The 24,383-nt window shown below is 41.6% G+C and overlaps 1 protein-coding gene across 1 annotated transcript in view; it reads right to left on the reverse strand.

Annotated features, from left to right (window-relative positions):
- Positions 1 to 5,892: 5,892 nt before the first annotated feature.
- The window catches only part of LOC136872642 (ERC protein 2), a 126,407-nt gene continuing 107,916 nt past the window's right edge, over positions 5,893 to 24,383 (reverse strand). Inside the window, exon 2 of the mRNA XM_067146450.2 lies at positions 5,893 to 6,067. Within this exon, the coding sequence (XP_067002551.1) occupies positions 6,020 to 6,067 (48 nt within the window). The 3' untranslated portion in view covers positions 5,893 to 6,019. The remainder of the gene's footprint in view (positions 6,068 to 24,383) is intronic.

The raw sequence follows: 24,383 nt of genomic DNA on the forward strand, positions 1-24,383 counted from the left end.
GAACTAACACTGACTTTGAATACAATGCATACTTCATACTATCGAATTGTTTCACTCGGATTCATTTTCAGCAACTGGAGTTTTCATGTAAAATAAATGGTACACAAAGAGGCACGCAGGGCTGTCAAGACAATAGATCATCATATATTTGCTTCTAGGCCTGCTGCCATTTCTTGATGGATACAGTACTTTTGTATCCATCTCTTGGCACAGGCCAGAGTAAAGTGTAGCTTCCACCGAAGGCCCAGTCTCATCCATGGCTGTGACAATATGGAAGCTGCTGGGGTATGGGTGGTGCTGAGTAATGACATTCAGAGCACGACTAGTGCATGAGTGTTATGAAAGGTGTTGCTTATAGGGTCAGTCGTGATGCAATAGCACTTTCTGACCCCGTGAGGAAAGCAATGGCAAACTATCTCACTCCTCGTCTTGCCTAGTACGCCTCATTTTGGTGCTGCCATTGGTTTTTGCGGTTTCCTTATAACCGCATAACCTTTGGTGGTGCAATTTGAGGATCCAACCAGCCTCTGGGCTGATGACCTAACTGACTGACAGACATATTTGCTTCCTTATGGGTACGAATCTCTGCGATTTAAACAACATACCTAGATAGTCTGAATCCCTCTTAATATCAGAAATAATTTCAGGCACATTGTTGTACAATTCTGCTTCAATATATGCTATAGCTTTAATCTTCAATATACCTAAGCCATTGTAATAGCGTCTGCTATTGTCTTACACCAAACAATATAATGTAAACAGTCATTGTATAATGGTTTCAGAAATCGATCATAGGTTGCAATTACGGTCAATTTCAAAACACGCAGAGGTAAAACATGCACAGTATCAGAAAACACCAGTAACTGAACATCGCCCATGTCTGCCCTTACCATCATCTTGCACCAAGGCATAGAATTTACACAATGTCACAAATTATCTACAGCATATAGAGTAATTCACAATGCTTGCGAAAGGCAACATTTTGATTTAACTGTTTTATATATGGGGGGCGTGCTCGCGCAGTGGTTTAGCGAATCAGTTCCCTACCTGAGTGTCTCCGAGGTGGAAACCTGGTGAATTCGGGTGTGATTTTTACTGGGTCATACTCGTTGCGGACATTTGTACGTAAATCCACAGCTGTCGTAAACTATCTTTCTCTCCTTCTCTCTCTCTCTCTCTCTCTCTCTCTCTCTCTCTCTCTCTCTCTCTCTCTCTCTGTGTGTGTGTGTGTGTGCGTGTGCGCGTGTGTGAGATTCTTTATTGGTAACTGTGAAAAACATATCAGCATTTCTTCTCTCTTTTTTTTTTACTTGTTTTATGTAGCACTGAATTCTTGATGTTTTCGGCGACGCGACGTTTAAAAATGAGAGAGCCAGAGTTGGGAAGGAAGTGCCATGGCCTTAATTAACGTACACTCCCAATATTTTCTAGGAAACCACGCAGAACAATCTTCAAGACAACCGTTGGTGGGCCCCCGACCCGCTGCTGCCTTCCGAATGCAAGCTTGCAACTATTCGTATTTATCGTGTACCCATCTCGTTCTATCCCAAAGTTTTATCTGGTGGATTATAGAAAACACGAAGTCTGACTCTGCTGCTTAATGATGAGTGTAGTAACCTTCGGTTCCGAGGGCTCTAGGTTTACTTCTCGGCCGAATCGAGGACTCTTGACCGCGGTGTTACGTTTCTGTATTCGTCTTAATACACAATGGCACTTACGTACAACACACCACTCCACCGACCAACGCTGAAAGACTGAATATATCCCTCCACAGAGCGTTGATGTTAGGAAAGGCGTTTGGCTATAAATTTTTCCTAGTCTAAACATAGTACCGGCCCCAATTATAATTGGGAGAAAGTCAATAAGATAAGGAAGAAGAGGAAGAAGAAGAGGGATTAAAAGTTAGAAAGTGGTACGCTTAACCAGAGCACTTCATTCCATTTATTTATGTATTTATTTATTTACCTGAAACCATGGCGCAGGTAAACTGGACGCTCCTCGGTTGAACGATATAATGTGAATAAAATATCACATAAAAAACATCATCGTAACAAAATGGCATCAAAAAACAGCCTTGCGTATCAAGAAACGGGCCAATATACGTAACATTTTGACAAAAATAATGGAAGAAAAGCCACCTACCTCATTACAAATTATCGAGATGGTTGGCGGGGTTGAAGTAAAATCTCCAGCTATCCGGAACTACGGAACAAAGTAGGATAGAATGGTTAACTCTAAGTGTAAACGACTTTAAACCCACGCCTTTATTGCCTCGTTAAAAGGGATTTCTGATTTTAATTCTCGTTTATTCTCATTTACACTTTATTTGGAGGTAAATTCTATTTAAATTGATTTTTTTGTCACCAAGTTACGTACCTACCTGTTGTTCACTAGTTGCTGGTTTGTTTTTTGTTTTTTTTTCTTTTTTTTTTTTTTTTTGCAATTTGTTTTACGTCGCACTGACACAGATAGGTCTTTTGGCGACGATGGGAGAGGAAAGGCCTGGGAATGGGAAGGAAGTGGCCGTGGCCTTAATTAAGGTACAGCCCCAGCATTTGCCTGGTGTGAAAATGGGAAACCACGGAAAACCATCTTCAGGGCTGCCGACAGTGGGGTTCAAACTCACTATCTCCCGAGTACTGGATACTGGCCGCACTTAAGCGACTGCAGCTATCGAGCTCGGTCAACCAGTTGTTAATATCTTGCTAAATTACTTTTGTTATACCTTGTAATCTCAGAAGGATGCTTAAACTGATAATGTTCCAGGGCAAACCGTCAAGGAGGAAGGCATGTACCCTCTGGACAAAGAACAGAAAGGAACAACACAGCCCAATTACTCGGCAAAAATCAAAAACCCACCCCATATGCCATAGTTGAATGTCCTACACGAAGCAATAAAGAGAAGAGACAAACAGACAGTAAAAACATTTAAAATTCCTTCTGAAAATAAAAACTGTTGCCAGTCACATGTTAAAATTATTTACTCCAGTACGCGTTTCAGAGTCTTTGCTCCATCGTCACGTGATGAAATGGTGATGTGTAATTGTTGCTCTACTTGATACACAATTATTGTGTATGAATAGGAGCTCTGTTCATTATGAATTTATTACATTTATGTTGGATCAACATGTATGTTTGTTTAGTCCTCAGCTCGAAGGCTGGTTGGATCCTCAACAGCTCCGCCATCAGCTGTCATAAATGGCCTAGGCATCACTGAAGAGGCGTACTGGGGAAATGAGGAGTGAGGTAGTTTCCTATTGCTTTCCTCACCGAGCCAGAAGTTGCTATTACATATCAGTCTGCCAAGCCCACTGAAATGCATGCAAAAACCGACCCTATGAGCAACATTTTCACACCATTCATAGCAGGGACTGGCTGCATAAGGTATGGCATTACTAGCATCACTCATACCTTAGTCACTTTCATCTTGTCAAAGCCAAGGATAAAGCTGAGACAGATCAATGAAAGTAACAATATTGCTCTAGCCCATACCAGAAGACATAGTGCACTGTAAACACTACGTCCTGCCAGCAAAGGCATGATCAACATGTATCAGTTCAAAAATATAAAGTTCCGCCATGTATTCTTGAAATCTGATATCAAATTCTCTTCCAGGTTGGCCAGTGTAAAAATATCAGTATTTACAGGTGATTTTATGTACACCAGTCCGTTTGAATTTATCTAATTGTATTGACTGTGGTAGAACTGACCCAGGTTCACAACCTTATGAGTACATTTTGCTTACTTAGGGCTTTGTCTATTTGGTATGATGCTTTTCTAATGAATGGTAGGCTGTGATATTGCATGTCTAGTTTTTGGTGTTCACTTTCCTCCACTTTTTTCCTACGTTTTCTTCCTGATGTTTCTAAGCATTTTGTCTGTTATATGTGGATTATATCGTCATTGCGCCTGCCAAGACTGCTATGTGATAACACATTTATAGAACTACTGACCCGCAGCACATAAGTTATGAAGAGCGAGAAATCTTTGACAATATTCGAAAAACATTGAAACGTAGATGACAAAACTTTACCGACCAAAGTTCTAAGCTAAAATATTTCACATAGTGGTTATTACAGGTGAAACGAAGGTATCAGTTTTTTGTGGCCATTTTCTTTATCATTTGGAATTTCTTTGGTGCTATATGCATCGAACTGATAGTTTTAATGATTTATGATGCACAGCTCGAAATGTTGCAATTTTTTGTGAGGTAACAGTTTATATTATTTCATAATTAATTCATTCTCACGGACCAGGCCTACATAAAAAGGTTATGTTTAAGATTTTAAAACAACAAAACTAGCTTGCCTATACGTAGAAATGTCTATGCCTAAAGCCGAGGATGCGTTGGTCAAATGCTAGTTTCCCCACTTGAATTCATTTGTAAAATTTGATAACTTTCACCGAATATTTATTATTAATAGCGCTGAGTAGAGTAGTCCGACCCTCCTTCTGAATAGTCAGTACTGAGGCTTTCGGTTCAGAGAGTCCAGGGTTCAATTCCCAGCCGGGTCAGGAATTTTAATCGCGTCTGATCAGTTTTTCTGGCTCGGGGACTAGGTCTCAGTGTTTGTACCAACACTCTCCTCATCAAATTCAGACAAAACATCACACTACCAACCACCACAGAAACACGCAATAGTGTTTACTTTCGTCCACGTAAGGCTGGCGTCAGGAATGGCATCCGGCCGTAAAACATGGCCAAATATACATGTGCGACAGGTTTGCACCCGCGACCCCACACGTATGGGGTAAGTTGTAGAAGAAGAAGAGTAAGCGTTGAAGAGGATAGGTAAACGGATTTGAGAGGGTCACTGGACGAAAGCATGTTGAGCCTGGTGAATACAGAGTGGGTGGTGGTGGTGGTGGTGGTGGTGGTGGTGGTGGCGGTGGTGGTGGGTTGACTTTTGTTTTAAAAGGAACTACAACTAGGTAATCAACGTCTCTGAATGTGGAGTGAGAGCCTTTGGATCTCCTGGAGTGGGAATAGATCCAGAGGGAGAAGAGTAAGTAGGTCGCCGTTTATAGGGTCATGAAAGAGGATCAGATCAGCTGTGTTTTGTTCAAAATGAATTATATATATAGGACTATTTCCACATGAAGGATTTATTTTTATTTTTTAGTACAAGTTGCTTTACTTTGCAATGGCACAGATAGATCTTATGGCGACGATGGGACAGAAGTGCCAGGAGTGGTAAGAAAGCGGCTGTGGCTTTAACTGAGGTACAGCCCCAGCCAATATTTTCCTAGTATGAAAATTGGCAACCACGGAAAACCATCTTCTTGGCTGTCAACAGTCGGATTCGAACCCACTATCTTCCGAATACTGGCCGCACTTAAGCGACTGGAACTATCGAGCTCGATAAAGGAATTGAAGGACCATGTATTGTAGTACTCGTTTTGATGAGAAACTGTTTTAAATGTTTACCCCAAACTTCCCTTTTGTTTCGGAATAGGAAAGTCTAAAGTAGATTATTTTTGTATATATCTTTTTGTATGTTTATTTTTGTTTGCTTGCTTGTCTTTTTCTGTTATACAGTATCACGTAAAAACTATTTAACAGAATTTCTCCGAACTCCGTATTTAACTTGAGGGATATCCGGGTTTATTATTATGGGGTCCAAAATGTCAAATGACTCCGTTAATATTAGCTGCATCGAAAAATTGTACACAATAAGAATTGTGCAAACTATAATTTCCGGTCTTTATGTTTGATGCGCTCTTACCGTGCGAAATATACACAATAACGGAGATATTCGAGATTATTACATTATTAACGACCCCTCCTATTAACCGCATGGTTGTGAGTTGATCAATAACCTGTCAATGACGGGTAGTACAAACAATAAAGAATAATTTTAGAAAAATGCTCTATCTTCATTAATTATAACGACAAAACTCCTGTTTCAATTTTTGAACTTGAAAGAAGGTATACTCATTCTTGAAGATACTGTACACGCCTCTTGAGAATGTAGGCTTCCTCGTGTGGCTTCTCACTGTCAAGAAACCAAGGGAGCTTTTAGCTTCCCAGTGTGTTGGTGTGACTCCACTCACGCAGAATAAGGCCCTGCAAAATATACACATACGCAGAGTTTTCACATTCATTTTAAATATACCGTATTGTAACATATGTAAGTTGATAATTAATGACTGTAATATTTATAAAGCAGCCTGCAACAGCAAGCCACGAGCATATATTGGTGCTGTATAAAGATAAAATATGAATGAAGAACTCTAGTAATTTAATGTAATTTACAAGATAAGAAAAATATTAGTGGAAATGTTTCATCGTACGTCACTTTTAGGTTATAGAAGTGAATGAACACATATTCCTATAATATCTACTGAAAACCTGTCGAACTAAGGTACACCTCGTGTCAATTCAGTGCGCTCCGGTACACCGATTACATCTAAAATAGGAAACATTTGTGGCTGAGACAAGAAGGAATAACGTGATTCGATCATATGTGTAAGAACGGTCCATTCATTAAGAAACAGTGAGTCATAAGGTCTGTGTCAATAACGTAAGATAATTTCGTTTAGGTTAAACACTATTTGACAATAAAGGGCAGCTAATAACGCCAACCGTTACGCTACGTAGGAGGACATCCAATAAGTAAAATTGCAAGAGCTTCACTTACGGTAAATTTACGCAACACTGCATGAGCACAGTGTTGGGGATCTTGCCTAACATGTCTTCTTTTACTCCGTGAACGAAGCATCTTTATTTGTGTTCATTTGTTTATATATTGTCTTCGTAAGTAAAGGAAGGAATTGCTACATAAAAGTGTGTTTCATTTAACTCGCTCTCCCATTACGATCACGAATCACGACACATAGAATGAGCTTGGTACACATTGTTTTACTCATCGGCACCGTACTTGTCCTGTCACTTTTATTAACTCTGCTTTGGTTCAGTCTTGTTTCGCAACGCCAGTGATCGAGAATGAACGCAGCGTTTATTTCAATGGCACATTTCACAGAGTCGGGAAATGACTACAACTACCCCACTCCTGGAACCAGGACAACAATTTAACTCGATTTAATTATTGTTTACAAGTTCCTTTACGTCGCACCGGCACGGACAGGTGGCCTTACCTCAGGTACAGCCACAGCATTTGCCTGGTATGAAAATGGGAAACCACGGTAAGCCATCTTCAGGGCAGCCGACAATGGGGTTCGAACCCACTATCTCCCGATTCTATTAAAAATAACTTGACCCAGAATACAATTAAAGAATGAGTACCTCGCTGACCCCTCGGCTAACGGATGGTTAACGGTATACGAAGGCTTCTGTATCGATATAGACGATAGGATCAAACGCTTCATCTCAGGACATGACGACTCGCTCACCTTCAATGTTGCTTCACTTTCATCCTTCTTAAAATGATTAAAGAAATAATTTTAATTAACCTGCCCTACTTACATAGGTGTCATTCTCCAGTGGGTGAAGCCGAAGAATATAGCCAAACATTTCCTTTCCCGGCGTAAGAGGTGACTACGAACGGGGAGCACCAAGAGGCTCTCAACATAAAGGTGTGGTTTAGCGATCACAGAGCGCCTAGCTGAGTCTAGCATTCCTTTTACTTACTAATGCGAGGCTCCCTACATCCATTTTTCCCATCTGACCTCCAGTGAACAATTTATCTTTGTTTTATTACAGTCTGCTTTACATCGCGCCGACACAGATATATGTATGTCGACGATGGGATAGGAAAGATCTAGGGGTGGAAAGGAAGCGACCGTGGCTATAATTAAGGTCCAGTCCCAGCATTTGCCTATTGTAAAAATGAAATATTAAGGGAAACTATCTTCAGAGTTCAGAGCTGCCGATAGTGGGGTTCGAACAGACTATCTCCCGAATGCAAGGTGACAGCTAGGTGACCCAAACCACGCGGCCACTTTATCAGTACTTTTATTTTCAGTCCCAATAATCTTAGGATTGTAACACCTAGGAAGGCTTTCATTTTCACGCTTTCCCTTGTCTTTTTCCCTGGTTCTGTTTCCTTCCTCAAAGATTCGGACCTTTTCTTTTTTTTTCTATAACTTATAAATGGCATTTTAATATCAAACTGTAATTTCTACTCCTTTATGACAGCGAAATTGTTAGTAATAATGAATAGTTAAACAGTTCCACAATAATAGAAATAATATACAATCGAATATTCAATCAATGACTTTTTATCACCTATTTGTTCAGTTCTATAATTTCAAGCAAATATTTGTATATTCTGGAAGAATAATTTGCTTCGCGCACCAACTACATTACTTATATTCTTTGGTTTTGTGTTTAGAAACCCATCTATTTTCACAAACTATCCACTGAACGAGAGGCAAGGGGTAAGACTGAGACTGTGGGAATGGATGTGTTACGGCCGAGCATGAGAGCTTGGATTGGCTGAGGAACGAATATGTAAGAACAGAGATGGATGCAGAAGAACCGGTTACGGATAGGATTGATGCTCAAGCACTGAGATGGTACGGACATGTCCGACGGATGGAGAACACCGACGGCGACAGTGTTTGCTCAACTGGTCTTCATCAGGGAGACCATGGGCAACCTAGAAGAGAACGATAGTTAAAGCCATGGGAAGGAGAGATCTATCCGAAGAAAACTGGCAGCACAAGAATGTGAGTCATCTGAGAACAGGCAACTGCTGAAAAGTGGGAACGCATGGAAAAGTAAAACTAAGGAAGTAGTTAGGGAAGATATATTTCTACATTAATCTCCTCTATAAGGTAAAAGTATATTCCTCGTTATAAGTTATTAAGTGACTGAGTGGGTCTCGATTTGACTACTTCATTCACCACCAACAGAATGTCCTTTTTTTTCGCTAGGGGCTTTACGTCGCACCGACACAGATAGGTCTTATGGCGACGATGGGATAGGAAAAGCCTAGGAGTTGGAAGGAAGCGGCCGTGGCCTTAATTAAGGTACAGCCCCAGCATTTGCCTGGTGTGAAAATGGGAAACCACGGAAAACCATTTTCAGGGCTGCCGATAGTGGGATTCGAACCTACTATCTCCCGGATGCAAGCTCACAGCCGCGCGCCTCTACGCGCACGGCCAACTCGCCCGGTCCAACAGAATGTGTTCATCGTTATGGTTACTTTGCATCATGCTACTTTTCTTTCTATCCCCAAGACTTGTGCCTTTTTCTTCGAACTGCCGTCAAAGGTCCTTCAGTCTTTGACTTCTCCTTTCTCACTTTTCCATCACGATGTTTCGTGTCTTCGCAAGTTGTTTCACGGGTGCATCCTTCATTCATGCAATTTTCTTCCTAATGACTGGTATCTCTCCAGAATTATTATTATTATTATTATTATTATTATTATTATTATTATTATTATTATTATTATTATTACCATTATTATTAATATTATCATTAATGTTATTGGCTTTACGTCCAACTAACTATTTTTACGGTTTTTGGAGATGCAGGTGTTTATATACATGCCAGTAAATCTACCAACACGAGGGTAACGTATTTGAGCACCTTCAAATACCACTGGAATGAGCCAGGATCGAACCTGCCAAGTTCGGATCAGAAGGCCAGCGTCCCAACCGTCTGAGCCCACTCATCGCGGTTGTTATTATTATTATTATTATTATTATTATTATTATTATTATTATTATTATTATTATTATTATTATTATTATTATTATTATTATTATTATTTGGGTATTGCTACTTAAAATTACCCAAACTCCAATTTGTTGCATAATGTGTGACTAAATTTCTGGTACCGTAGTTGGTTTGAAGACATGTTATTAACTGATCTTGGTTGTGATTCGGTTAATATCTCGTCTCTGACTGGGTCGAACCTCAGAATTCAGTCCGTTCAAACTGCTACTGAGACATGCACAAGAACACACACTGCCTGTGATAATATCTGATGCAGCCTATGCATACGTGTGAGCCGATTATATCGATCCATATTCGATATGGGTCACACTACAAAATAAACACGGGCACTGCTCATGTGGGTTGCGGTGGCTATTCACGTATAGATGTGAAGCCACAAAGCCAGCCAGCACTTGGGGCAGCACGTGTTCGATACTCAGCGCGGTCAATTCCCCTGTACCAAGGGCATAATGAGGAATGGTTCTCAATGGTAGCAAGACTCCTTGTGGGAATTAGATAAAATGCAATGTCAGCGAAGAATTATGATCAACAGTCCCCTGTTGAACAAACCTTCAGTTAAACAAAAACCAACAGAAAGAAGCCGACAATGACTAAAGAAAGATACAACCATTCGGTTTTGATTCTTTACTATTGTCTGAGTCTGTACGTAATTATGAATTTCGGTGGGGTAAACAAAAGGTAAAGTTTCAAGAAATAGGTGGGCCTACTGTTCAGTTAGAAATAACATTCAGTTAAATAATTTCAAACAAAAGTAAAGATGAACATGATGGTTAAATTAACAAAATGAAGGGGGAGTTACAACTACTGTATAGTCTTCGTGACGTGTACATCCTCGTAAAGAAGTAGCTCGTTTAATTTGTTTTAATCAGAATGAAGAAAATAATGTCCATCGTGCAGGATATATTTTTGTGAAACACTTAGAGAAGCAGATATCTCAAATTGTTCTGCTGTTTAACCATTGAAATGCGACAAATGCGTTTTAATGTATTCTGGTATGTTAAAGAACTTCTGCGAAAATATTTCCGAAATCTCAGTGACAATTGAGACCATTAGAAGTTAGAATGAATGTTAAACAAGTAACATTATTATTATTATAATTATTATTATTATTATTATTATTATTATTATTATTATTATTATTATTATTATTATTATTATTATTAATTTTAAGGCGGTGGCCTTAATTAAGGTATAGCCTGGTGTGCGAAAAGGAGAAAACACGGAAAACCGAATGCAAGTTCACAACTACGCGACCCTAACCACGCGACCAATTCGCTCGGTGGTGTTGTTGATGCAGCCCTGCATGAAACTCTATCCTGTGCGAACCTTTTCATTTCTACGTAACAACTATAACTTACATCTACCCTAATCTGTTCGTCATATTGATGCCTTGGTCTACCCTACCGTCCTTACCGCCCACACTTTTATCAAAAGCTAACTGAACAATTCTTGGGTGTCGTTCTGTCTCTTCTTCTGAGCAAATTTTTCAAAATCATTCTCCTTTCACCTATTCGATTCAGTACCTCTTTATTTGCGATTCGATCAACGATCTTACCTTCAACATTCTTCACATTTCAAAGGGCAATTAACATTTTTGAATGTTTCATCTCAACAAACAAGCCAACGGCCGTAGCCGTGTTGAAACACCGGATCCCGTGAGATCTCCGAAGTTAAGCAACATTGGGCGTGGTCAGGAGTTGGATGGGTTGCCACGCGCTGTTGGTGGGGGGTAAGGGAATGGAAGAGCGGAAAGGAACTGGCCACCCTACCGCACGTAAACTCCGGCTCAGGAACACCTCTGCGGAGGTTCGGACCTGCCTTCGGGCAGAATAACCCTTACCTACCATCTCAATAAACGTGGTCTACCAAAATATAATTTCACGATTCATATAAAATTTAGTAAACCTCATCAGATCTAACCATTCATGAAATAAAATTACTGCATTTAATTAAAATTGGATATAGCAGGCTAATCCAACATGAGATCGCAATTTTAAAAATTAAGATTTGTATTGTCTGCCTCCGTGCTGTTGGGGTGAGTATGATTAGCTGCCACTCCCAGAAGCCCGAGTTCGATTCCCGGCTCTGGTTCGACGAATGGAACGAGGTCCACTTAGCCTCGAGAGGTCAACTGAGTAGAGGGGCTTCGCTTACCACCTCAGCCATCCTCGAAATGGTATCCTCTGGTTTCTCACTTCTCATCCAGGCAAATGCCGGAATAGCATCTGACTTAAGGCCATGGCCGCTTATTTTCCCCTCCAATCTTCCCATACCCCCCCCCCCCCCCACAGGGCCCCTGTTCAGCATAGCAAGTGAGGCCGTCTGGGGGAGGTAATGTTCCTCCTCTCCAGCTGTATTCCCGCTGCATACTCCAAGTCTCATGCTCCAGGACAATGCCCTTGAGGCGGTAGAGGTGGGATCCCTCTATGAGTCAGACTGAAAAGCCAACCCTGGAGGGTACATGGATTAAGAAAGAAAGACAGAAAGTTTTGCAATTGTAAGAAATTCATAACAATGTATTTATATGCTCGGTTCTTTCAATGAAGATCAGAGAAATATCCTTGAATTCAGAAGATCTTCGGGTTCGATTCCCGAGCGGGCAGGGGATTTTCGATCAGTCCGTTTAATTTACCTTGCTCGGGGATTGTAATGATCTTAATATACAATTCCTTCTTTGTACACCATACTAACAACCACAAAAAATGCAGGCATCCGTCCACCTAAGACTGACACCAGGAGAGGCATCAGGCCGTAAAAACCGGGGTAAAATTCACATGTAATGCCAACCCCGAATGATTTTTACTATGCCACCTGGATAGACATATTTATTTTACTTTCATTTGATACTTTTACAATTTACTTTACGTCGCACCGACACAAATAGGTCTTCTGACAACGAGAGATAGGAAAGGCCGTGGCCTTAATTAAGGTACATCCCCAGCATCTGCCTGGTGTGAAAATGAGAAACCACAGAAATCCATTTTTCAGGACTGCCGACAATGGAGTTCGAAACCACTATCTTCCGGATGCAAGCACCCGTCACAGCACGGCCAATTTTTATATATATTTTACAAGATGTTTTACGTCGCACCGACACAGATAGGTCTTATGGCGACGATAGGACAGGAAAGGGCTAGGAGTGGGAAGGAATCGGCCGTATTTGCCTTGTATGAAAATGGGAAACCACGGAAAACTATCTTCAGAGCTGCCGACATTGGGGTTCGAACCCACTATCTCCTGAATACTGGATAGTGGCCGCACTTAAGCGACCGCAGCGCGCCCGGTGATAGATAGATAGATAGATAGATAGATAGATAGATAGATAGATAGATAGATAGATATACAGAGGGACAGACTCTCCATTCAAAAGGAGTTTAAAAAGTGACATTACCTCTTCCCCTATGAAGAAATTGCATTTTTGCACACTAAACAGCAAAGGAAATTTTGATAAATCTGAAATAATAAACTATAGGATACAATTAATTGTAATAATAATAATAATAATAATAATAATAATAATAATAATAATAATAATAATAATAATAGTTTTTACGTTCTATTAACTACTTCTACGGTTTTCGGAGACGCCGAACTACCGGAATTTGGCGCCACAGGAGTTCTTTTACGTGCCAGTAAATCTATCGACAAGAAGCTGACGTATTAGAGCGCCTTCAAATACCACCGTACTGAGCTAGGATCGAACCTGCCAATTTGGGGTCAGAAGGCCAGCGCCTCAACCGTCTGAGCCACTCAGTTCGGCGATTTAAATCTTTTAAGACCATGACTAACATCCAAGAATAAGATAGACCGTGTAAAATGTCAAACATATCATCAAAAAATAATTGTCAAGATACTATATAGTTTATTTAATACTTATACGCTGGCCAGCGCTTGAAATTCCCTAAAAGAAGAAAATCATGAATTTTATTCCAACCAAAAGGTATTATTAATTCTATTTCCGTGAACGTAAAATACACTCCAAAATAAAAACTTAAATTTCCAAAATTTGAGTCGCAGGGTTTTCGGAGTTAAAGGGAAGTTTATTAGTCAACTTTGACATTGACGACGTAGAATATTGCTTCTCCCTTTCAAACTTGTATCAATTGAAGCGATGTTAAAAACCAAACCCCAGTGCGCTATACCCTTAATGGGCCTTGACCTACCATGCGACCACTGCTCAGCCCGAAGGACTACAGATTTCCAGGTGATGCGTGGTCAGCGCGACGAATTCTCTCGGCCGTTAGTCATGGATTTCCAGATCAGAGCCTCTACCCCATCGTCAGATATCTCGTGTATTGTTCTTACGTTCGCTTAGTAGATCTCGAACCAGCCCCAGGTAAAAATCCCTGATCTGGTCTGGAATCGAGCAGAGGCCTCCGGGTGAGTGGCAGGCTCGCTAGCCATGGACCGCGAGGCCGCCGAAACGATGTTAAACACGTTTATTATTACAGAAATACTTGTGGTGTGACATTTCAAACAGCGAGCGATATCTATGACCTATACCAGAATAGATAGCCTTGCCCCACGGACATGATTATACCCTGAAATCTGTCTCATGTATACCCAAAGTGTCGATGATATGGGCTATTGGGCTTGACCTACATTGCCTGCAGGTACTGCATGCGTGGCGTGGGCGATGCCATGCGCCGAGGCGAGCCGCGCCGAGGAGTGCTCTGAAGCAATATTGATCGTCGATTATTACACTTGGTGGCCCAGTGGGGTAGACATGCCCGGGCCTCTTTCAGATATTACATGCCAAGCATACGTCTCCAGCGGTCACTCGGCATCCAGAGGTACAGGCTGGGCATAATGTTGGTAGACAATTCCTCTTTAGCTTCATTCCTCCGGTCCATCTACGCTGTAAATGCGTGTTGTAATATTCCTTGAACCGTCCGACTCATTGGCTGTATGGTCAGTGTTGAGGTCTTCGCTTCAGAGGGTCCCGGATTCGATTCCCGGCCAAGGCGGGCTTTTTAATCGCATCTGATTAATTCTTCTGGCTAGGGGACTGGGTGTTTGTGTTTGTTCTGACACTTTCCTTTTCATATTCAGACAACGCACTACACTACCACCCAGCACAGAAACACGCAATAGTGATTACATCCCTCCATATAGGGTTGCCGTCAGGGAAGGCATCGGATCGTAAAACAGTGTCAAATCCTCAAGTTTGACATAGTTCGCACCCGCGACTCCACAAAAGTGGGAAAAGCTGTAGAAGAAGAAGAGGAAGAATATTCCTTGAACCCCCGTATGTGGAGGGAGAAGAACACATCCACAGTGGCTTCTGCCTGTCGTAAGAGGTGACTAAAGGGGGTAACGACCCACCTTCAGAGCTGCTGAACCTGCTGAACTGCGCAATCGACTCACTCGGCAGTGTTAGAGTAAAGCGAGGATGCTTGTCTAGTTGCACTTCCTCTTAAAACAATAATCACCACCACCACAGGATTATTTATTATTAGTGATTTTAGCCCACTAGGGAGCGTTTGTGGCTGGTTCTTTTTTGGATCTCGCTTTCGTTCCCAATACCTCTTGAGCCCTGCTATTAGTTTTTCTTTCTTTCCTGTGAAAGAGGTTTGCGAGATGTAAACCACGTTTGGTAGAGGGGACCACGAATTTACCAATTTACAAAATTTACCACTACAGTATTTAACGTACGAGAAAATTAAATTACGCTATTTGACATATTAGCTGTACACGTCTAAACTAATAAAATCAAAACTATTTCTAGTTATCCAAATATATTTTGTTATCTAGGATGAAAGAAATGAAAAAAAATGACTGCTATCAGGATTCGAATAAAAAATCTCTTACTCTCTGGCTGGGTGTATTAACCATTCCCGCTAGGACGTTTGGTACACGAGAGAAAGTCCGATTTTTTAAATGTTATATTAAATGACTACAGAGAACTAAATGCATAGACCGAAGAATATTTTGAAACCACTTAATGATACACTATCGCGCTCTTACAGCCATGCCAGAAACTGGCTATTGTTTTTAACTTAGAAGCTGCAGAATTCCACATCCATCTCTATGAACATAAGATTCACGGAGCACTATGGCTTCTGTCGAGCCAAGGTCGTAAAGGCGAACTCGGTTCATCCAGAAAGACGTATTTGGTTTCCCCGTTAAGAAGTCGAAACGTCAGAAACGAGATCCCGTCTTTTGAAGAGACACATGGCCCTGAGGTTCACTCAGCCTTCACCAAAAATGAGTGCCATGTTAATTACTGGGGGTTAAGGCGGCTGAGCATTCAGCTATCCACTCTAACCCACTTAATACAGAGGAAGCCTTTATCTTCCACTTATCCTAGAACTTCCATTGCCTGTGTGAGATAAATTTTTGATACTATGGCTTCTGACATGCGCTAAAATATTGTGTTTCTTTCATCAACCTGTCTCGATCTGATCGACCTCGACAATATGACAATATCAGAGGTATGAGCGATTTTAGTACTAATAATCCTCACGCAGCCAGTCTCTGTAATGAATAGTGTAAAATTATGGCTTGCATGGCCGGTGAGTTTGTGGATTTCAATGAATTAGACATTTTGACATATAACTGCAGTATGTGGCTCAGTGAGAAAGACAACGAGAAACTCTGTCACTTCTCGTTGCTCTAGTGCTCGTTTTCATTGGCACCTGGAATACTTACAGGACTGCTGATGGTCAAACTCTTTGGGATCCGACCAGCCTTCAGAATGAAGACTGAACAAAAATGGCTGTAGAGGGTCGATTCTATATTATAGTGATCGTAATCTAAGGCAAAACAGTTGAAAATGTCGGCGTCCTCTGGATTTAAATCTGATCTTTGACTTCACAATATGAAAATAGCAGAGGTATGAGTGATGTTATTAATACCATCCCCCGAACAAAGCTCTGTCTAGTGCTATGTCTAAGTTTCATTGTTAATGTTTTTAATGATAGTGTAGTAATGTCAATAGTATGCCGACAGAGTATTCCTAGTCTCTCTAATTAACTGTCAGGTACAATGTTTATCCACACATCTCTCTCTTCACCGCTTAAGGCTACGAATAAACTCACTGAATACAAGAGTCACTTCTGAGACATCATATTATTGTTATTATTATTGTCAGTTTTTCCGATCCGCGCTGGACGTTCGTGCGCCCTTGGCTGCATCCATTTAAAGAAAGCGCACATTTCTGGCAAATGCATTACAGTGAAAACGCACATAAATATTTTTGTATAGGAAATACAATTTTAAATAATAATAATAATAATAATAATAATAATAATAATAATAATAATAATAATAATAATAATCCACAGCCTCTTTCCAGTCATTCCACCGGATCGGGAGTGGAATCTAGCGGCGAGGATAGGAATTGCGCCGGATGTCGAGGCCTGTTGCACTCCTCTGGATCAATGATTAATGACAGAGATGAAACGAGATGATATTGGAGAATTTTGCTGGAATTAAAGATTCAAGGAAAACTGGAGTACCCGGAGAGAAACCTGTTTTGCCTCCGCTTTGTCCAGGACGAATCTCACATGGAGTGACCGGGATATGAACTACAGAACTAAGTGACGAGAGACCGGTGCGCTGCCGCCTGAGCCACGAAGGCTTCCAATAATAATAATAATAATAATAATAATAATAATAATAATAATAATAATAATAATAATAATAATAATAATAATAATAATAATAATAATAATATGTATGTATGTTCAGTCTTCAGCCCTAAGGCTGGTTGGATCCTCAACAGCTCTGCCATCAGCTGTCATAGATGGCCAAGGCATCACTGAAGAGGCGTACTAGTGAAATGAGGAGTGAGGTAGTTTCCCGTTGCTTTCCTTAACGAGTCAGAAGTTGCTATTACATATCAGTCTGCCAAGTCCACTGAAATGCACGCACCAACCGCCCCTATGAGCAACATTTTCACACCATTCACAGCAGGGACTGGCTGCAGAAAGAATGGCATTACTAGCATCGCTCATACCTCAGTCACTTTCATATTGTCAAAGCCAAGGATAGGACAGAGACAGATCAATGAAAGTAACAAAATTGCTCTAGCCCATACCAGAAGACATAGTGCACAGTAAACACTAGGTCCTGCCAGCAAAGGCATAATAATAATAATAATAATAATAATAATAATAATAATAATAATAATAATAATAATAATAATCCCCCAATCCCCATGGCACTACAGCCCTTGAAGGGCCTTGGCCTACCAAGCGACCGCTGCTCAGTCCGAAGGCCTGCAGATTATGAGGTGTCGTGTCGTCAGCACGACGAATCCTCTCGGCCATTATTCTTCTCTTTCTAGACCGGGAATAATAATAATAATAATAATAATAATAATAATAATAATAATAATAATAATAATAATAATAATAATAATGATGATAATATATTTCGTGTGTCGCAGCTCAGGCTACAAATGTCGCTAATATCGCAAACCGTATTATATAACACTGTCACACAATGTTTAACTATTATAAACTAGAGTTTTTCCATGGCTTTGAACGACGGAATTATTTCCAGTTTGTTATGAACTTCAACGAATATTAGCTCACACCTTCTTTCCCGTAAGACAACATTAGTATTAGTGCGCCAGCACTTCACGCAAACGGTATGTGAGGCTTGTCAGTATGAGCTTAGCTAGGTCAAGCGACACGTATGGCGGTCCATACACCAAACTCAAAGAAATACGGTAAAGTTAGGTCTTTGATGTTGCGGGTAACGTTTCCTCACACTTTGCCTTCGTCTCTGTGCAAGAACGAGGATGACCCTTCCGTCTCAACTCTACCGTCTGAACCACTCACTCCAGCAATTAAGAATCATATCGATGTCATTCACAGAATTCTACCTAAAGAGAAGGTTGCGGGGATGGGGGGTATATAAAGCCTATCCTAAGTAGGCTCGTTTTCATATTTCATGTCCGTATTTTCTTAAACATTTACTAAAGCGATACTACTGATTAAAAATACATATATCGTCACTGTGCGAGCAAAACCTCGTATGCACAATGCTCTTACTATACATTAATCTCCTTAAGACAAGTCACGCCTTAAATGCTACTACAGGAGTGCGTAAATACACCATGCAAATATACATTCCTACAGGGCTGTACCATAAGGTTCATTTTCCTTTACTATTAGTGTAGGAAAATAAACAAAACGCAAATTATTCAGATGGACTGCACATCCATATGAGACTGGGAGGCGTGACCAGTCTTAAAGAAAATAATGAATGGGAAGAGCATTGTGGGATACGAGGTTTTTCTCGCGCAGCGACGAGATTGTAGTATATATTTATTCTTTATTATGAAATTATATTTCTTACAGTGTTGTTCGTTTTAAGGAGATCTTTGAGGATTCGGTATGGCTTGTGTCATGAATTTTGCGATACTAATTGCGTGACGCGATGCTGTCTATAGCAACCGTGCAAACTGTAATATGAAGTACTGATGGACAGCCACGACTGAGAGACATATTATCAAAGAGGAGTATTAGTGTGCAGATGGTCGGTGTGACCTTGCAGGCTGTGACGTGAAGTACTGATGGATAGCCATGACTGAGAGACATATTATCAAGGAGGGGTAGTAGAGTGCAGATAGTCGGTGTGACCTTGCAGGCTGTGATGTGAAGTATTGATGGATAGCCATGACTGAGAGACATGTTATCAAGGAGGGGTAGTAGAGTGCAGATGGTCGGTGTGATCTTGCAGGCTGTGATGTGAAGTATTGATGGATAGCCATGACTGAGAGACATGTTATCAAGGAGGGGTAGTAGAGTGCAGATGGTCGGTGTGATCTTGCAGGCTGTGATGTGAAGTATTGATGGATAGCCATGACTGAGAGACATGTTATCAAGGAGGGGTAGTAGAGTGCAGATGGTCGGTGTGATCTTGCAGGCTGTGATGTGAAGTATTGATGGATAGCCATGACTGAGAGACATGTTATCAAGGAGGGGTAGTAGAGTGCAGATGGTCGGTGTGATCTTGCAGGCTGTGATGTGAAGTATTGATGGATAGCCATGACTGAGAGACATGTTATCAAGGAGGGGTAGTAGAGTGCAGATGGTCGGTGTGATCTTGCAGGCTGTGATGTGATGTATTGATGGATAGCCATGACTGAGAGACATGTTATCAAGGAGGGGTAGTAGAGTGCAGATGGTCGGTGTGATCTTGCAGGCTGTGATGTGAAGTATTGATGGATAGCCATGACTGAGAGACATGTTATGAAGGAGGGGTAGTAGAGTGCAGATGGTCGGTGTGATCTTGCAGGCTGTGATGTGAAGTATTGATGGAGAGCCATGACTGAGAGACATGTTATCAAGGAGGGGTAGTAGAGTGCAGATGGTCGGTGTGATCTTGCAGGCTGTGATGTGAAGTACTGATGGATAGCCATGACTGAGAGACATGTTATCAAGGAGGGGTAGTAGAGTGCAGATGGTCGGTGTGATCTTGCAGGCTGTGATGTGAAGTATTGATGGATAGCCATGACTGAGAGACATGTTATCAAGGAGGGGTAGTAGAGTGCAGATGGTCGATGTGATATGCAGGCTGTGATGTAAATTATTGAAAGAGATATTTATGATCAATAGGTTTTCCCAAAGGGAAAATTAACACCATTTTACGCAAAGGTTAATGTTTAGGTCTTCAGAAAACTCGTAGTGACTTTCGGGAAAACTTAAAGAAAATGTGGCAAAAGACAACATCGGTCCATGCATTTTACCTACAACACTTAAGAAAATGGAAATTGCAACACCATGAAGGCAATGGTCGTCTGTGTTCATTTTCATGATATGGAACGATGCCATGTAGGCATGTAAACGATCAAAGTTTCAGACCCATCCGATTGTTGCTACAGGTCTCCCCACGTGATTGGTTGCGGAGGAATCAACTCCAGTATAATCAACTGCGTGCAGCTGGCTTACGAGCCCGTGTCCCTGCAGAAGGTGTTCCATTGACCCCACAACAGCGACGTGTAAGGCTGGCCTGGTGTCGAGAAGATCGACGTGGGTAGACGAATGGCATAGGGTCGTCTTTAGTGATGAATCTCTCTTCTGTCTTGCCCGCCAGTGATCGCCGGAATCGTGTGCGCCGACGTACCGGGGAGAGGGGCCGCCCAGATCTTATTGTCGAGAGACACACAGGGCCAACACCAAGCATTATGGTCAGGGAAACTATTGGCTTTAATGTGAAATCACAATTAGTGCTTGTTGAGGGCACTAAACTGCTCGACAGTACGTCCATAGGGTACTCAATCCAGTGGTTGTCCCTATGATGGCGAACATTGCTAATGGGATGTTTCAGCAGGACAATGCCCGGGTTCACACTGCACGCATCTCCAGAGAAGCCCTCCACGACATCACAACCTTAGAATGGCTCGCCAGATCCCCGGACCTCAGTCCTATTGAGCATGTGTGGGACATGATGGGTCGACAATTGGCCAACCGTCCTCAGCCACCCACAACTCTGGAACAACTGACCCCTGCAGTGCAGCAAGCATGGGCCACAATTCCTCAGGAAGCAATCCAGGGCATTACTGACTCCATGCCTCGGCGAATTCATCCATGTATTGCAGCTCGTGGTGGGCACATCCTGTATTGATTGTTGTCCAAACTTGCAGTCAGAGGGAGCTGAAAGTGTAATCATCGAATCACAATCCAACACTCGTTGGATGTTCAATTGCAGCAATGTAGCACGACACCTTCTGGGTGTTGCAATTTCCATTTTCCTCAGTGTATTATCCAATCAGCACTGAACATGTGTGCGCCCTTGACTGTATGCTCGTATAAAAAAGCGCACTTTTTGGCAAATCCATTACAATGAAAACGCATATAAACATTTTTGTAAGGGAAATTTAATTCCAAACCCTGTAGGAATATTCCTTTTGTCTGTCAATCTAACAGTTTGCAGTTATTTCAGTTTCCACCGGATAAAACATGTGCCAAAACATAGAAAAGCATTTTCCTCGAAAGCCGTTAAAAGTCCTCGGTTCGAATCCCTCCAATGGCAGCCCTGAATATGGTTTTCGATGGTATTCTATTTTCGCACCAAGCAAATGTTAGGGCTGTACCTTAACCTCACGCCCAGCTCCTACCATCTCAGTCCAATCATTCCCCATTGTTGCGTTGCCCAAAATCTTCGCTGTGTTAGTGCGATATTAAACTACTTGCAAAAAATGTCTGCCTCTGATTTTTTCGTTGTTAATTGCTCGTTTTTGAGCCCAGGTTGGTGTATTCGATCCCTCTAGCACGCTATTTCACTTCACAGCGATATAAAAACAAGCAAACCAGGGTATTTCAGAATAGACGTTACATATTAAACACCTCTCCTCTTCAGCTAGAACCAAAATAAATTTAGGCCGATTCCGGACCCACCCCCCTACCATCACCACCACCGTCACCCTACCATCGGGGTGGAGAGTGTGAGGGGTTGCATTTAATGCTCCGCACCAAACATTTAAGATCTTGCGTACTAATTTGAATTCATTTAATCGTACCACTGAAAGTTTTTAGAGAGAGAGAGACCGCGCGATTTTAGAGTTTGAAGTGATTTTAGGGTTTAATAGTACTTATAGTTTAGTAATTAATCGGTTTTAAGGATTGTTGTATGGGTCATCACGCTAGTTTGTATGTTCGGACAGCATGACTCACAGGTATAGTATCTATGAGCGGCGGTATATTGCAGACCTGGGTGGTCATCCATCCAGGTACTGACCACAGCTAATGTTGCTCCAGTTAAGCATTGGGTCTATACCATCAATTTTATGCGACTTACTTGTTCTAGTAAGAGTATGCTGGTGTTAATTACGAAAGGCAACTTCAAGTAGGCACAGCATTTAGCCTCGGCTATTGCTAGCTTCCAGTGCTTCTAAGCTGTTTAAAGCGGTTGTTTAAGAAGTGAGAATTTTCGGTCTTAGGAAGTGAAAGCTTGGTGGGGATTGTCATGGTCTTAGTGTGGGAGCTTACTTGGGGGTAATTGGTTACTGCATCTCATAGAGGGGAGAGTTGACTTGGTGTGGCCTGGGCTGTATGGAAGTTTAGATAAATTAGCTTGTGAAGGTTGCTAGTGCCTTGGTTCCCTCAAGGAGGGAGTCCCGTGCATAGAGTTAGTAAATAATACACTAGAGGTAGCACTGGCGCTGCAGTCGCGTGTGAAAGCGAGCGCACTGTTTGGCAAAAGATGGATTGTTTGGCACTGTCACTACTGGAGCTTCCGGATAATTTGAAGTATATACTTCTCTGAAGGAAAATGCCAGTCTCTTGTTCAGCTAATGGCTGCATAGAGAGGCTCATAAAGGGCAAGGCGTATCATTTCACAGGTGTGTTACTTGAAATCCATTTCCGTGCGTATAGAATAATATTTTGCGTGTCACATATTGTCATGTTAATTGGCCTACTTGGGCTGACTTCGTGACTGTTTCCCCTGTCGGCGTGCATGAGATTCTTTGGATCTTACCTTGAAGACTGACATTAATATAAGAGATGGCCTTTTTGCTTTCACTGAATTGCCATTCCTTTGAAAGCGAATATCCATAAAAATCATGTATATGATATCGAGTGAGTGGCTGTAGGTTTTTAGTCACGTAGTGTCAGCTTGCATTCAGGAGATAGTGGGTTTGAACCCCACTGTCGGCAGCCCAAAAGATGGTTTCCAATTTGTACACCATGCAAATGCTGGAGCTGTACCTTAATTAAGGCCACAGTCGTTTCCTTCCCACTCCTAGCCCTTTCCTGCACCATAGTCGCCGTAAGGCCTATCTGTGTCGGTGCGACGTAAAGCAAATTGGTTGTCGTGTACCGACCTCCCCAAGGGTTCGAACCGGCGGACTGTCGGCAGCCGGGATTCGCAGCCGAGATTCGATCTAAAAGTGTCAAGGGAAATAAACTAGTATCGGAGTAATAACCAGTAATACGGGGCACCTTGTAATGTCAGAGTACTGTATATTAATTATATTGAGACTTATAATTGGAAAGAAGAAGGAACATTTCAGTAAGTTACTAGTAGTAGAGAGTCTTAGTCAGGCAGAGATTTTGCGAAACGCGCCTACAAAAACATGTTGACAACAAGCGGATGTTTGCTTGCTTGTGTATTGACAAGCGGAGTCTAATAGTTGGTTTAGGACCCGGCGGCTCGCCGACAAAGAGCACAAACCCAGTACAGTTGTACTCTAGTAGAGACAAGGAAACAAGAGTGCAAGAGTAAGGCAGATACAGTAGTGCTCAGAGGGAAGCACCTATTGAGACTGTACCGGGCGGTACACCTCCACGCCGCTAATTTAAAAATTGCGCCAGTTGAAACTCCTCTGTTGGAGGAAGTCTGAATTTTATCTACGCTGTTAATTCTTTACCTTCTCAGAAGATGTCACCACGTGGAAAATTTTGAGTTTTTGAACTGTGTCATTTTTGATGTGTTTTTGTTTCGCTTGAAGTAAGAAGTGTAAACTTTCTCTCCTAGAGGACACTACTGAAGATCAACAATAGTGCAACCTAGTGCGGAGTCAAAGAACTATTTTGTTGGAGAAAATTTAATTTCAAGAGTTTGTTCTTTGTTAAATTTCTTTCAGTCATTGTTTAAGTTGGCAATATTCACCCCTTCTTTCCCCTTGTGTTGAACCTAACCAATCCCGAATTTCTTAAATTAATTTCTATCCAATCTGGTGTATCTTCCCCCCAACTTGAATCTGTTGCGGGGTCCTACCCAATAAAGTGTTTGTGGGAGGGTGTTTTCATTCCCCTAACGCCTAGAAACTTCCGCGAGA

This window comes from Anabrus simplex, chromosome 4, assembly GCF_040414725.1.
Source record: "Anabrus simplex isolate iqAnaSimp1 chromosome 4, ASM4041472v1, whole genome shotgun sequence".
NCBI lineage: Eukaryota > Metazoa > Arthropoda > Insecta > Orthoptera > Tettigoniidae > Anabrus > Anabrus simplex.